The 16277-nt window shown below is 46.0% G+C and overlaps 1 protein-coding gene across 4 annotated transcripts in view; it reads left to right on the top strand.

The window, feature by feature from the left end:
• Window positions 1–12018, top strand: part of TBC1D4 (TBC1 domain family member 4) — a 198951-nt gene extending 186933 nt beyond the window's left edge. For all 4 annotated transcript variants that reach the window (XM_040341378.1, XM_040341377.1, XM_040341376.1 and 1 more), the window contains 4 exons: window positions 669–828; window positions 8014–8183; window positions 8728–8904; window positions 9866–12018. In XM_040341378.1, the coding sequence (XP_040197312.1) occupies window positions 669–828; window positions 8014–8183; window positions 8728–8904; window positions 9866–10099 (741 nt within the window). In that variant the 3' untranslated portion in view covers window positions 10100–12018. The remainder of the gene's footprint in view (window positions 1–668; window positions 829–8013; window positions 8184–8727; window positions 8905–9865) is intronic.
• Window positions 12019–16277: the final 4259 nt, after the last annotated feature.

Here is a 16277-nt window from a genome sequence, read left to right as displayed (position 1 = left end):
CTAATCAAATTAGCAAGTGTATGTTTAGAGCCCATTCACACAGGGACGGCACTTGGGGTGGCGACTCGGCAAGGCGACCTGGACGTGACCTGAACGTGCACCACAGCGCGACCTGGGGCAACTTAGAAGGTGACTTCAAGTCGCCTCCAGGACAGGCAACTTGAAGGTGGCCAATCAAGCTACAATCAGCTCGGGGGGAGGGAGGGGTTTGCCTGCAAATGGATGTTCTCTTCCTGTATTGTTGCTTGTGTTAAGACAGTGATCCGACTTTTTAGGCGACTTCCATTGAAATCAACGGGTACAAGGCGCCTAGAAGTCAGATTGAAGTAGTACAGGAACCTTTTCTGAAGTAGAAGCGACTTCAGAAGTGTACATTAAGACGTCTCCAGTCACTTTCGTTGATTCTCTCAACAGCGCGGCTTGGGGCGACTTCAAGTCGGATCCCAAGTCGCCCCTGTGTGAATGGGCTCTTACTTTTGGGGATTCTCTCATCCTATGCCTCCCTAATTTTTCTAAAGTGGACCTAATCTTAGACTTTGAGTTCCTTTTATCAGATGTAGTGTTTAAGCCCTGAGTTACACTTTAATGTACATTCTGTTTTTACAACGGTTACCGTAGACCTACAGCAGATGTAGCGTGTGTAATATTAATTTCATTTTTGGTGGCAGGTTCAAATGTACCAACTTTCCCGGCTTCTTCATGACTACCACAGAGACCTCTATGACCATCTGGAAGAGAATGATATTAGTCCAAGCCTTTATGCTGCTCCATGGTTTCTGACATTATTTGCCTCACAATTTCCCCTTGGATTTGTTGCCAGAGTTTTCGGTAAGACTGCAGGGCTTGCATGTCTACCTGTTTGTAACTTGTACAGCCTGTGGTAATTAAGTTTGTAGCAATTAAATACGTTTAGCCCATTAGTCCTGCTATTTACTCTGTTAAGCTGCCCATAGATGAGTACATTTTTCTTTTGTTCAACCAGCGGGTTGAACAAAAAAAAACTGACGGATTCTCCCATCCGTACACACGATGTGGAAGGGGAATCCTCCCCGTTGAGCAATTGTAATCTGACAGCGGGCAGACTTTCCTGCCATCACAATACACTGATCAGCGTTGCCAGCTATAGCCTACGTCGCAGATTGAGCAGGGAAAACTCAGCAGCATGGTTTCACAAAAGCTGATCCGTAAATTGACTTCTGTACAGCCACATTGCCTATACATGAATCCAAAAATTGTCCTGTTCCTGCTGAACCTGGCAAATTTCTATCCATGTATGGCCAGCTTTATTCTGAGCGTTTACTGCCTAAAGGCTGTAGCCAGGTCATCTGGCTCATGTTATACTGTAGTCATTATGACCCTGATCACTATCAAAGTCATGTGATTACTTATTAATCTGTCAGCTCTGTATCATTTTGCCTTACATTCTCTAAATGACTTTCAATCCAGCCTTCTTTTTTAAATAGAATTTCTTCAGATGCTAATAAACATTAAGAGCCCTGTTACAATATGCCTGACAACACTTTGACATACCGTACCTCAGCTTCTTGCACACTAATCTGGAGTGAACCAAAATAGAGCTTTATGGTCACAACCATAAGCGCTAGGTTTGGAGATGGATCAACCAGACCTATAGAAACAAGAATATATTTGGAGGGGGGGCTCTAAGGGCACAGGGAATGGTGTGAAAATCGATGGCAAGATGAGTGCAGCATGTTATCACAAAATACTGGCAGACAATTTGAATTCTTCTGCACAAAAGCTGTTTATGAGACACTCTAGGTCTAGGACATTTCAGCACGGCAGTGACCGCAAGCACAAGACACAGTTGCCCCTTTTGGACTGACCCTAATATCATCGAGCCACTCTGGGGTGATCTCAAACGTGCAGCTCATGCAAGATTACTGTTAATTCACTGTTAATCTTCCAAACGGGGGCCACGGACAGAGATAAAAACAGAGGTTTTCTAATCCCTCTCCACTCTATCCAAAAATGAAATAAATACAATTTTTCTTTTAGTTACTCTTCAACCACTTGCCATCAAATCGCATACCTGGTACGTTCTTTGACTTCAACCATTTTTTAGAGCGGACGGTCAGCTCTCTTGTAATGGCAACCAGAGCAGTAAACTAGCCACCTTCTGCAACGGTCTTGGGCTCTCCTGTCCCACCAGGAGACCCGAGCTACCAGCCGGAGACCCATACAGATCCGGAATTGGCTTAGATCGGGTCTCCGCTAGGGTAACCCCGGAAGCAATGACATCACTTCCGGTTAACCTAGCTGAAAATCGGAAGTACTCAAAATCGCAGATCTTGGCGTTTTGAATGCTTTCAAGTGCAAATGAGGGATCTCCATAAAGAGTACCTGTCACGTGCCTATTGCTGTCACAAGGATGTTTACATTCCTTGTGACAACTATAAAAGAGAGAAAAAAAGATAAAGCGACAGTGTAAAAAAAAAAAAAAAAAATTTAATAATTAAACAATTTAAAGTGACCCCGTCCCCCTGTGCTAACTTGCAAAGGCTAACGCGTACGTCGGTCACACACGCAAACAGTGATCGCCCCACATGTGAGGTATCACTGTGAACATCAGATCATGGGCAGTAATTCTAGTACTAAACCTCTTTTGTAGATAAAAAGTGGTAACCTGTAAAGGATTTTAAAGTGTCGCCTATGAATAGTACAATTTACGTTGTGTGTCGGCAATTTTAAAATGTGACCTGTTTGGTATCTATTTACTCATTGTGACATTATATTTAATATTTTACAAAAAACTGGGTTATGGTATTGTGTTTTTTATGCATTCAAATAAAAAAAAATGTTTTATCCCCACAAATTGTGCTTTAAATACCGCAGTGCAAATACCTTGTGACACAAATTGCCAAACCCACCAATTTATTCTGTAGGGCCTCTGCTTTCAAAGAATATATGTTTGGGGGTTCCAAGTTATTTTCTAGCAAAAAAAAATAAAAATGATTTTCACATGTATACAAAAAGTGCCAGAAAATGCCTGGTCTTCAAGTGGTTACGTTTTTGCTCCCAGCTAATTCTTGTGTTTGTAATAACCATTATTCCAGCTCACACTTTCAATATTGAAGGATTATGTGTTGAGTAATGTTACTATAGGCAATATAGGTCATCTCTGCATTACAAAGTTCAAACATAGATAACTGTAGCTAAAAATAACTAAATGTTATTGAATTTGTGGAAACCATTTAAAGTATTAGCATGACCCCTTTTTTTTACATGGTTCTAGCATATTTTTCAGCACTTTACAGTTAATGTAATACATAGCAAAGCATGAAAGACCCTGACACTTGAGATAGTGGCCGCTGGTACTCAAAATTTTTGGGTCGGCGCAAACAAACAAAAAAACATCAATTGCAGCCTCACTGTGCCCATCAATTGCTGCCACTGTGCCCATCAATTGTTGCCACTGTGCCATGCCATCAAACGCAGCCACTGTGCCCATCAATTGTCGCCACTGTGCCCATCAATTGCCGCCAGTTTGCTCCCTCAAAAACTGCCAGTTTGTCCCGTAAAATGCCCCCAAATTGCCCCCTCAAAAACCACTCAATAGAGCCGCTGGCTCTGATAGACACTTCCAACAACCAACCAACTGCTGTTATTCAGATGGCCGTCGCTCAACAGGGCACCAGCCATCTGAATATCGGGGGCAGTAGTGGCGCCGGCGAAAATACATAGATTCATGCAATGCATGAATCCATGTATTGTTGACTTCAGTGACGGTGCAGGAGAGAGAGGGGGGCGGCGCTCCTGTGCCCCCAAAATGGGCGCACTGCCACTGACCTGAGACAGCAATCCAGTTCAAGTGTTGGCAGCAAATGTAAAAAATATTTGCTATATAGACCAAAGATATTTGTAGACTTTTCTTTTTTAAATCTGAAAAGGTATTGACCCCACACTTCAATCCCCTCCCAGTACTTTTTTGCAAAACACCCAAACATGTGTCCTCATTGGAAGATGCACCCTCATCCCCTGTTCTGGTGGCAACTGTAACTTCTCACCATTGCCGTCACTTTGTGTCTTTGTGAAGATAGGATGAATATATGACTCCTAATGAATATCTGTCCCCAGGCCCGGACTGGGATAAAAAATAGGCCCGGGCATTTTGGATTGAGCAGCCCCTGACGGAATCCCGGAAGAGGTGTGTGTGTGTGTGTGTGTGGGGGAGGGTAGGCGAGGGGGGACCAGGAAAGAGCATAGGGGGGTGGAGAGCACAGGGAATAACCTTGAGAACATGGGGTGGGGTGAGAGCACAAGTGAGGCAGGGAACACAGGGAGGAAGAGGAGAGCACAGGGGGGCAGCGAGAGCATTGGGGAGGTGGAGAGCACAGGAAGGTTGCGGAGAGCACGGGGGGGGGGGGTGGAGATTACAGGGGGCGGGGAGAGCACAGGGGGGATGTGGAGTGTGGAGAGCACAGGGGGGATGTGGAGTGTGGAGAGCACAGGGGGGATGTGGATAGCACAGGGGGGGATTTGGAGAGCACAGGGGGGAGATGTGGAGCAAAGGGGGGAGATGTGGAGAGCTCAGGGGGGAGATGTGGAGAGCTCAGGGGGGAGATGTGGAGAGCTCAGGGGGGAGATGTGGAGAGCTCAGGGGGGAGATGTGGAGAGCACAGGGGGGAGATGTGGAGAGCACAGGGGGGAGATGTGGAGAGCTCAGGGGGGATGTGGAGAGCACAGGAGGGAGATGTGGAGAGCTCAGGGGGGATGTGGAGAGCACAGGGGGGATGTGGAGAGAACAGGGGGGATGTGGAGAGAACAGGGGGGGGTGTGGAGAGAACAGGGGGGGTGTGAAGAGCACAGGGGGGATGTGGAGTGTGGAGAGCACAGGGGGGATGTGGAGTGTGGAGAGCACAAGGGGGATGTGGAGTGTGGAGAGCACAGGGGGGGATGTGGAGTGTGGTGAGCACATGGGGGATGTGGAGAGCTCAGGGGGGATGTGGAGTGTGGAGAGCACAGGGGGGATGTGGAGAGCACAGGGGGGATGTGGAGTGTGGAGAGCAAAGGGGGGATGTGGAGTGTGGAGAGCACAGGGGGGATGTGGAGTGTGGAGAGCACAGGGGGGGATGTGGAGTGTGGAGAGCACAGGGGGGGATGTGGAGTGCTCAGGGGGGATGTGGAGAGCGCACAGGGGGGGATGTGGAGTGCGCACAGGGGGGGATGTGGAGAGAGCACAGGGGGGATGTGGAGAGAGCACAGGGGGGATGTGGAGAGCTCAGGGGGGGATGTGGAGAGCACAGGGGGGCATGTGGAGAGCACAGGGGGGCATGTGGAGAGCACAGGGGGCATGTGGAGAGCACAGGGGGGATGTGGAGTGTGGAGAGCACAGGGGGGATGTGGAGTGTGGAGAGCACAGGGGGGATGTGGAGTGTGGAGAGCACAGGGGGATGTGGAGTGTGTAGAGCAGCCAGGGGGGATGTGGAGAGCACAGGGGGGGATGTGGAGAGCACAGGGGGGATGTGGAGTGTGGCGAACACAGGGGGGATATGGAGAGCACAGGGGGATGTGGAGAGAACAGGGGGGATGTGGAGAGCACAGGGGGGATGTGGAGTGTGGAGAGCACAGGGGGGATGTGGAGTGTGTAGAGCAGCCAGGGGGGATGTGGAGAGCACAGGGGGGATGTGGAGTGTGGCGAGCACAGGGGGGATGTGGAGAGAACAGGGGGGATGTGGAGAGAACAGGGGGGATGTGGAGAGAACAGGGGGGATGTGGAGAGAACAGGGGGGATGTGGAGAGAACAGGGGGGATGTGGAGAGAACAGGGGGGATGTGGAGAGAACAGGGGGGATGGGGGATGTGGAGAGTACAGGGGGGATGTGGAGAGAACAGGGGGGATGTGGAGAGAACAGGGGGGATGGGGGATGTGGAGAGCTCAGGGGGGATGTGGAGAGAACAGGGGGGATGTGGAGAGAACAGGGGGGATGGGGGATGTGGAGAGCACATGGGGGATGTGGAGAGCTCAGGGGGGATGTGGAGAGCACAGGGGTGATGTGAAGTGTGGAGAGCACAGGGGGTATGTGAAGTGAGGAGAGCACAGGGGGGATGTGGAGAGCTCAGGGGGGGATGTGGAGAGCACAGGGGGGGATGTGGAGAGCACAGGGGGGGATGTGGAGAGCACAGGGGGGATGTGGAAAACACAGGGGGGGATGTGGAGAGCAGGGGGGGGGATGTGGAGAGCACAGGGGGGGATGTGGAGAGCACATGGGGGATGTGGAGTGTGGCGAGCACAGGGGAGATGTGGAGAGAACAGGGGGGATGTGGAGAGAACAGGGGGGATGTGGAGTGGGGAGAGCACAGGGGGATGTGGAGTGTGTAGAGCAGCCAGGGGGGATGTGGAGTGTGGCGAGCACAGGGGGGATATGGAGAGAACAGGGGGGATGTGGAGTGGGGAGAGCACAGGGGGATGTGGAGTGTGTAGAGCAGCCAGGGGGGATGTGGAGAGCACAGGGGGGATGTGGAGAGCACAGGGGGGATGTGGAGTGTGGCGAGCACAGGGGGGATATGGAGAGAACAGGGGGGATGTGGAGAGAACAGGGGGGATGGGGGATGTGGAGAGCACAGGGGGGATGTGGAGAGCACAGGGGTGATGTGAAGTGTGGAGAGCACAGGGGTGGATGTGGAGAGCACAGGGGGGATGTGGAGTGTGGAGAACACATGGGAGGGGGGGAGAGCTTGGGGGGATGTGGAAAGCACAGGAGGGAGGAGGAGAGCACAGGGGGGGATGTGGAGAACACATGGGAGGGGGGAGAGCTTGGGGGGGATGTGGAAAGCACAGGGGGGAGGAGGAGAGCACAGGGGGGGATGTGGAGAGCACATGGGGGATGTGGAGTGTGGAGAGCACGGAGGGGGTGGACAGCAAAGAGGGGGATGTGGACAGCACAGGGGGGGGGTGTGGACAGCACAGGGGGGATGTGGACAGCACAGGGATGTGGACAGCGCAGGTAGGGGGGTGTGGACAGCGCAGGTAGGGGGGTGTGGACAGCGCAGGTAGGGGGGTGTGGACAGCGCAGGTAGGGGGTGTGGACAGCGCAGGTAGGGGGGTGTGGACAGCGCAGGTAGGGGGGTGTGGACAGCGCAGGTAGGGGGGTGTGGACAGCGCAGGTAGGGGGGTGTGGACAGCGCAGGTAGGGGGGTGTGGACAGCGCAGGTAGGGGGGTGTGGACAGCGCAGGGGGATGTGGACAGCGCAGGTAGGGGGGTGTGGACAGCGCAGGTAGGGGGTGTGGACAGCGCAGGTAGGGGGTGTGGACAGCGCAGGGGGATGTGGACAGCGCAGGTAGGGGGGTGTGGACAGCGCAGGTAGGGGGGTGTGGACAGCGCAGGTAGGGGGGTGTGGACAGCGCAGGTAGGGGGGTGTGGGCAGCGCAGGTAGGGGGGTGTGGGCAGCACAGGTAGGGGGTGTGGACAGCACAGGGGGGACCTTTCCGAGACCTGCAGGAGGAAGATGAAGAGAATGATTGTTCTATATGCAGCAGCCCACACTGCTCCTTTTATCCAGGTTACAGGAGGGGGGGGGGGCTGCTGTACTCACGGTTTCTGTCATCAAGGCGGGCATTATCCTCCGGGCATCGTGGGACCTTTCTCGGCAGGAGACAGCAGCTCTAGCTCCTCCCCATTCTTAGTCACACCCCCGGCACCGACGGCTGACCAATACAGGCGGCCGAATCGTAGCTGTGTCATCTAGCTCCTCCTTCTTTGGTTCCGTCCTCCCAGCGCCGATGGCTGAGTTTAGCTGACAGCCGTGCGGCCGCGGAGAGGCTAGCTGAGTGGCGCGGGCTTAAAGAGCAGCCCAGCTCTCTTGGGCCCTGCAAGGACTTGCGGCCTGGCGGCCCTATCGGCCGCGGCCCACCGGGAATTTGCCCGGTTTGCCCTATGGCCAATCCGGGCCTGTCTGTCCCCTAATCTATCTAAAACTAAAAAAGTTTTGGCTATACAAACTATATACTGCTTTTGATTGATCATATGTGTGTGTGTACACATTTTCTCCTCAGATATTATTTTTGTCCAAGGAACTGAAGTAATTTTCAAAGTAGCCATTTGTCTTCTCGGAAACAATAAAGAGCAGATCATGGCATGTGACAACTTTGAGAGTGTTGTGGATTTTCTGAAGATCAATATACCTGATATGACAAAGGACACTATGGAGAACGTTATCACACAGGTAACCTGGTTTTAGCACAAATAAGATTGTGGCAAATTACATTTTTCACTGACCACATTTTATTGTTTTTCCAAAAAAACACAGTCTGCTATGTTACATAAATACTGTATTCTGTTGTATTTATTGAAATTATGTATTTGTTATGGAATTACAATAAAGTCACAGTTCCTTGGATCAGTTCATAGCCAAAGCAAGAGGTTCGCTTCAAAGCTGGTATGGGGAGCCCTACATAAGCTACAAATCAGTCCTAGTCAAAGCTTCCACCAAAGTACTCACCTGCCCCATCTGACAGCACTGAGATCTTAGTGATGAGTTGCTAAGAATCAGTGCTATCATGTGGAAAAAGAGTCGCATGCTTGACCATTCCTGCAAGTACTGGGTGCAGTAGACAGCTAAAACATCCACAGTAAACCCTTCTTTAACATCCTAGCCACTGTCAGGATATAGCCGTACCAGAAGCCAAATATTTTCAATGATAACTTGCAGTAGAATAGTTTTTGAAATACAGGACTTTTCTGAACAGGTTTTTACCTTTTTAATGTAGGTATTTGAAATGGACATTTCCAAACAACTCCATGCTTATGAGGTTGAGTATCATGTAATTAATGATGAGATGTTGGAAGCCTCTAATTCCTGTGATGATGCAGAGTCCTTCCATAAGCTAGAAAAAGCCAATAATCAGCTAAAAAGGCAAAACATGGACCTTCTGGAAAAACTACAGGTAAGCAAAAAGCACTGTGCCTGAAGAGTTTAAATAGAGTTGTCTACTTTCTGGGACATTTAAACCATGCCTAGTTCTGTAGTACATACAAATTTACTGATATGATGTTTATTCATTGAAGCTAATTAAAAAAAGATTTGTCTGCTTGAGCTGCTGAAATTCCATTTGCTAAAAAATGAAAAAAGGAAGCAATAGATTTTTTTCCATGTTTACTAGAAAATTGTTTTTCTTGTGCCTATGATCTTGGAGGAGGGGGGCTAGGGAGTCAGCACAAGTCTGATCATTGGAAGACAGGCAGTCTGTTTTCCCAGAACTGACCACACTGGGATGGATGTACTCTCATTCCCTGCATGGTCAGTTTAAAATAGGAAAGCAGAGGGACTGGCAGGATCAGCAGGGATTTTACACAAAGGAGTAAATACAAATGCCAATACCTCTGTTATTTGTTACTTTTTCATTTTAGACTATAAAGTGCTATTATTCTACCCATCGAGTGCTGCTTCTTTTGTTTTTGTGACAAAGAGAACAGGATATTTTTTAACACAAGTGCATGGTACAACAGACACCTATCAGGAATATGAAATGTTGGGGTAACTTCTACTTTAAAGTAGAACTCCATGTAAAAAGAAATGTCTCCCATGCAGTGGGGCTGTGCACGTACTGCATGGGTTAACTCCTCTTTTTGTCTAGGGGCACACTGAAAGTCTATACTTACCTGATCCGGTCCATGCACAAGAACGCTAGGGGTGTGGGGGCAGACAACAGGGACCGGCCTTGGGCTCAGAAGATTGGCAGATTAGGTAAGTATATCTCCGCTCTTCTCACCCATAGACGAAAATGAGCCGTTAACCAGTGCAGTGCGGGCACAACACCACTTCATGGGATAAAACATTATTTTCTTCTTTAATGAATGTTGCACCGTCCTAGAAGTCATTAGCTTGTTCTTTTCTTTCTATAATAGGTAGCTCACACCAAAATTCAGAATCTGGAAACCAATGTTGAAACAATTTTATCTCGAGAAAGCAAAATTAAAAACCTGATCCGCTCTCTGGAGCAAGACAAATCGGCGTATCAAAGGGCTGTGGAGCAAATGAAGAAATATGTGCCAGCTCATGTACTGACAGACTGTGAACTTTTGCTAAAGGATCTTAACTGTAGCCCAAACAACAAAACAAAGACAGGAAGTAAGCAATAAACATACAGCTAGTGCCGCTCTGGCATGAGGCCACGTTGTTTCCTAAAACAACCAAAAGCAATTCATGCATGCTCTGATGGAGGACTGTGGATTCAATGCATGATCATGTACTTTTCACCGGTGTTGGGGCTTTTATTGTGCACAGATTTATTATGACTGGAGTAGCCTACAGCCTTTTAATTAAAGTCACAAAACATCATCAGATTACTTACAGAGATTGTCTCTGTAATTTCTGTATGCAATAAACTGGTCATTGTATACAGTACTAAAAAGGGAAAAGCAATTTGTTTTCATGTGTACATTTCGAAGCTGACACCTGAAGTCACCAATCAGAGATGAGACAGTATCAACTGTCAGTTACAGAGAACACTTCATAGGGAGAGTAACAATACTTGAAAATGAATGACGTTTCCCAAAGAACAGCATGGTTCACACATCTGGTGTGGATAGCTTGTATGAACTGCTATTTGTGCCTGTCATGATTCCACTGACATTTGTTACACACGTAGAGTTTTTATTAAGGAATCACTGCGTCATGATTAATGAATGGACAATATATTTGGTTGCCTATTATTTGTGTATTTTTATTGTCACTGTTTTAATGTTGGCTAGAAATATGCCTCCAGCACTTGTAATAAGGTCAGAATTTCATAGCAACATGTGTTGGTCACATCAATTAAGTTTGTATGTATGACCTCCTTAAAGTTTAAATCCTGCCACATATAAATAATAAAGAGAAAATGTAGGACCTGGAGAAAAAAAAGGGTGTTGTCCATAGTAACCAGATTTTTTTTTTTCTGATAGGATGCATTAAAAAATATAGCTAAACCACAAATTACTTGTCTATCAGTATTAAGTTTAGGGCAGCAGTGCCCATATTTCCTGCTGTTAAGCTTAAAGCTTACTTTAGACAAAGTACAGGCAGTCCCTGGGATACAAACAAGGTTCTGTAGGTTTGTTCTTCAGTTGAATTTGTATGTAAGTTGGAAAAGGTAAATTTTTTTAAGTTAACTTCAGCCAAAAAAAAAAATGTTTTTAATTTTTTTTGGGTAGCATAGGGAATACCCCTATAATGTGTTGTTTTGCTTTCTGTCCCAGTGACAATAGGATTTAGAAAATTTAGGGTTGTTGTGGAAACAAGGATTGGTGAAAAAGCTTCAAAAGGAGACACCTTTTTCCCATGATAACTGTAAAGCCTTGTACACACAATCAGATTTTCGGACGACGGAACATCCATTTTTTGTGGCATACTAGTCTTGTGTTGAAAGTGAAGAGGTTACTCACAATACGAAAATTTCCATATGATAAAATACAACATCAGAAGTGACGTAATGTGTTGAATAGTTTTGTATGTATTTCTTTTGAGTATGCGTAGTCTTGCGCTTACGTTTTTTTTCGTACAAAAACCATACTAATGAAACAAAAATCAGACATTGAGTTCACGTCCGACAAAAAATGTATAGTCTGCACATTCAGATTTTGACTGCCGAAAAAGCGAAATCGGCTGTCGAAAGCTTGTCGTACCAATTTTTCCATTCGGTTTTTGTATCGTGTGTCAGGCCTTTACAGGTAGATTTCCTCTCACTTAATGTTGTCTCCCAATGTTTGGAAGTATGAGTCGTTTGTAAATCGGATGTTATGGGGAAAGACTACAAGCATTGAACTTATTCTCTCTGGAGAAGAGACGCTTGAGAGGGGATAGCATAGCGATTTACAAATACCTTACTGGTGACCCTAGCATAGGGGAAAAGCTTTTTAGTTGGAGGGAGTTTTAATAAAAAACGCGACCATTCATTGAAACTGGAAGAGAATCGGTTTAACCGTGTAGAGAGTTCTTTAGTGTCAGAGTGGTAAGGATGTGAAATTATTTTCCACAAGCAGTGTTATCAGCAGGGAACATAGATCGTTTAAAAAACAAACATTTTTTTTTTTAGATGGGCATCTTATCAATCACAGCATACAGGGATATGGGATTTACTATTGATATAAACACACACACACACACTACAGGTTGAACTGGATTGACTGGTGTCTTTATGCAACCTTACTGACTATGTAACTGTGTATGTAACTTGTGGACTGCCTGTAATGTTAAAGCAAACCTGTTGGTAACAGAGGTTGCATAAACTGGTAGCTTATAGTGTAAACATTAGTTTTGGATGGATGTACCCTCAACAATGCTATCCTACAGTGTCTCCACTTCCTATCAGTAAAGCAAATTTATGTCCCCATCCCTCTCACAAGTCCTGGTATTGCAATGTGGAGGCATGTCTATAAATATGCAAATAGTGACTTTGAGAGAGTCCCTATTTACATAGTATTTAAGATAATGAAGGGTAGTGATGGGGAGTTTATGCCGTCCACTAACATATGAAGCTCTTGGGTATAAGACCTGTGTTACAGAACTACAGGAACACGTGAAGCCTCGTACACACGACCGAGGAACTCGCCGGCGAAACGCATCGTTTTCCTCGTCGAGTTCCTTGTTAGGCTGTCGAGGAACTCGACAAGGCAAGTTTCTCCATTCCCGTCGGGGAAATAGAGAACTTGAGCCTCGTACACATGACCGAGGAACTCGACGGGCGAAACGCATTGTTTTCCTCGTCGAGTTCCTCGTTAGGCTGTCGAGGAACTCGACAAGGCAAGTTTCTCCATTCCCGTCGAGGAAATAGAGAACTTGCTCTCTTTTTGGCTCGTCGAGTTTCTCGACAGTTTCCTCGACGAAAATGTACACACGACCGGTTTCCTCGGCAAAAAAATATCCCCCAGCAAGTTTCTTGCTGGTTTTTGCCGAGAAACTCGGTCGTGTGTACGAGGCCTAAGTGATATTTTTAGGCAGTCGCTGGGAATGCAATCAAAGCCAAAACAGATTAAAATAAAGGTAAAGTTTTGCACATATGCAAGTGGGTACCCCAATTGTGTTATCTGGTTCATAGTATATACAAGTTTGGTGGCAGTAAGTACCTACAGATATAGTAGAAAATTACGTCTTTTTTTTTTTTTTACGCAAAAGTGTGTAAAAATGCCTATACTTGTTAATAATAAGACAAGCAAAACCTTTAAACATGATTCTGAAATAAAAGACTGCTGGAAATTTCAAGATTTGTATCATGAATGACATTTAGGGAGGGTTTTATTTTAAAAAATCTGATGTGTAAGTGTTTTTATACTTTCCAGGGGGTTATATACGAAGATCTCTAGGTTTTTTTATGCATGGAGTAAAATCCATCTTTCTGTCTGGCATACAGAATTCCCATGAAAATGCTCCTTTTAAAGAGCAGCAGCAGAGAGATCATTTATAAATAAAGTACTATACTAAAAAAGTACAAAGAAGTTAATGAGTCGTTCTCCAATATTAGGATGCATAAAGTTACAATTAACAACTACAAGAACACTGTTGGGGTACTATACAGGCATGGGTTACTGTGTTTTGTACTTCTGATCTACAAATAAATGCAAATTAGACTGGAGTTGTGATTTTTCTGTTGGTAAGAATAATACATGAATGTGTTGTATTCATTGTTTTACTGTAACCTATGAAGAAACTTTTTATATTTGTTTCTTTCTTACAGTGATTTCTTTTTAGCATACAGTTTTAAAGTAAGTCTGTACTGAAGGAAATATGAAGACTTTCAGTGCTGAACTCTTTCAGAAAGTGCTGGTTGCCTGGCTTTTTATTACTTAAACCAGTGGCCCAGGGTGGCCTTCGTATTTAACTTTGTACTGAACATTAATTTATCTGTTCCAAATTTACCACAAAGGCGATGCAGACACAAATAAAAAGCATGTAACCCCTTTCCTCTATTTTAAAATGAAAGCCTTTGTCGCTGGAATTTCACTTTAAAGGAATGCTGTGATAACAGAATACATAGCCCGCTTATGGTGGTCTCTTTCTGAAATTGGTAGTTGCCAGACTGTAATACAGACTCTTTTAGTTCAATGTTTGCTATGTAACTGACTAGTTATGCTATCTTTTAAAGTGACCCGTTCAGTTATGTAAAACATTTATAAAGAAGTTCCCTTTAATAGAAGTGCTGTCATACTCGCATCTCTGGTGGCCTGTGACTCCCACCTTCCCTTATAAGAATTGAACCACAGTGTTAAATGCTGAAGAACCTGAATAAAGCCCCTTTCACACATGCGGACCATTCAGATCCGCCTGTCAATTTTTTTAGGCGGACCTGAACGGACTCTCCATACATCTCTATGGAGCAACAGATGTCAGCGGTGACATGTCCGCTGACATCTGATCCCCCCCCCCCCCCGATCCAACCTCCTCCGCTAAATCCAGATGGATGGAAACCCTATTTTCCATCCGTCTGGTGGATCGGATGAAAACAGACAGACGGTCTATTTTCATCCGATCCTCTCATAGAGGAGAGCGGAGATCTGACTGACAGGTCCATTTCTGCACAGTGCAAAGACTGACTAGTCATCCGCCGACTCAGTGGGATCAACGGATCAATCCCTGCTGAGCAAGTGGATGTCTGAAAATGGATCCACATGTATGAAAGGGGCCTTAGGCTGCAACTTTGGAATGGAAGGTAGGGGACATGTTCCGCCAGAGAGATATGTTAGCACTTCTGTCCCAGTGAACTTCCTTTTGGAACTTGTTCCAAAACTGACAGGGTCACTAATATATTACGAGTCACTGACCTGGGAATAAAAACACAGACCGGGAAAATCCATATCTGCAGATTTAGTCCAGATTAACAAGCAAACAATGGCAGCTCTGATATTTTATCTACTGACCGATTACACTGTACACCTCTGAGTCCCCTCTCGAATGTAATCTGTAATCCATGGGTGTGCAACCTGTGGCCTTTCAGCTGTTGCGGAACTACAAGCCCCACCATGCTTCTGGCTTTGGGAGTCATGCTTGTAACTGTCAGCCTTGCAATGCCTCATGTGACTTGTAGTTTCACAACAGCTGGAGGGCCACAGGTTGAACACACATGGATTACAGATTACCTTCAAGAGTGTAGTCAGAGGTGCAGGCATAAACTGGCCACTATCTAGAAAAGAGCTGTAGAGTGGAGCAAAAACCTAGAAACTCTGCTTGACTCGCCTCTATGGAGAAAGGGACAGTTTGGAAAGAGAACTATAAGGAACAATAACAATTACAGTGTGTTTTTTGCAAAGTTCTTAGAGATGAGATTCTGTTTTGATCTGTCTGGAAGCAGCAAGAACCAACATGTCTTATCTATAGGTCACTTTTATGGCTTACTGCACATTTACTTTTAGACCCCTTCACACGGGGCGTTTTTCAGGTACTTTTGGGCTAAAAATAGCACCTGAAAAATGCCTCCCCTGCAAGCCCAATGTGAGAGCTCAAGTTCTTTTGCACTGGAGCGGTGCGGTTGCAGGACGTTAGAAAAAGTCCTTGCGGCGTTGGAAGAGCGGTGTATACACCGCTCCTTCACCGTCATTGAAATCAATGGGCCCTGCTGCCGAATTGCCTGCAAAGCACTTTGGCGCTTTGCGGGCGGCGCTTTTAACCCTTTATTTGGTTACTTGCGGGAGTTAAAAGCACCCCGCTAGCCGCCGAAAGGCACTGATATGACGGTGGTAAAGCTCCGCTAAAATCAGCAGAGCTTTACTGCTAACACCCACCCCAGTGTGAAAGTAGCCTTAAAGAGTATTTCACTTTTGGGAGACTGGGAGCATTGAACTAAATTGATAATTTCACAACAGTTCTTGTCCACTGATCTTCATCATTCCATCTCTTGGTTCTTGATGTTTGCATGCAGGTCCATGCAAACTCGGCTTGAGCATTATACATTTCTCTCTGTACTGGTATTCTATTGTTAATATTAACAATGGGCTACATGGAAAGTGCATTTCCCCAACTTGAAGGAAATTGAACTTTACCATCCATGCCCTCTTTTAAAAATAAAATAAAAAATGAGTTGCCAAGTTATCATTCTAATGCATTTTCTAAACTACCTTACAAGTTACTGACCAGGTTTAAGATCAAGAGTTCTGAATTGTTGTGTAGTTATTTTGGGACAGTAATTCACAAGAAATGAATGCCTTTAAATCAGTATGACAGCCAGAGAGATGGCTTTATCAGAATCGACCTACATCGGCCCTTCAGTAATTTTTTCATCTTTCCATCTATTACATCTTCTGCCCTTGTTGTCTTAGCTTTGGACAGTAAAACCTTTTTTTTCTGCCA

Source organism: Rana temporaria, chromosome 2 (genome assembly GCF_905171775.1).
Source record: "Rana temporaria chromosome 2, aRanTem1.1, whole genome shotgun sequence".
NCBI lineage: Eukaryota > Metazoa > Chordata > Amphibia > Anura > Ranidae > Rana > Rana temporaria.
Note: the sequence above shows the minus strand (reverse complement) of the source record. Positions and strands in the feature narration are given on the sequence as shown.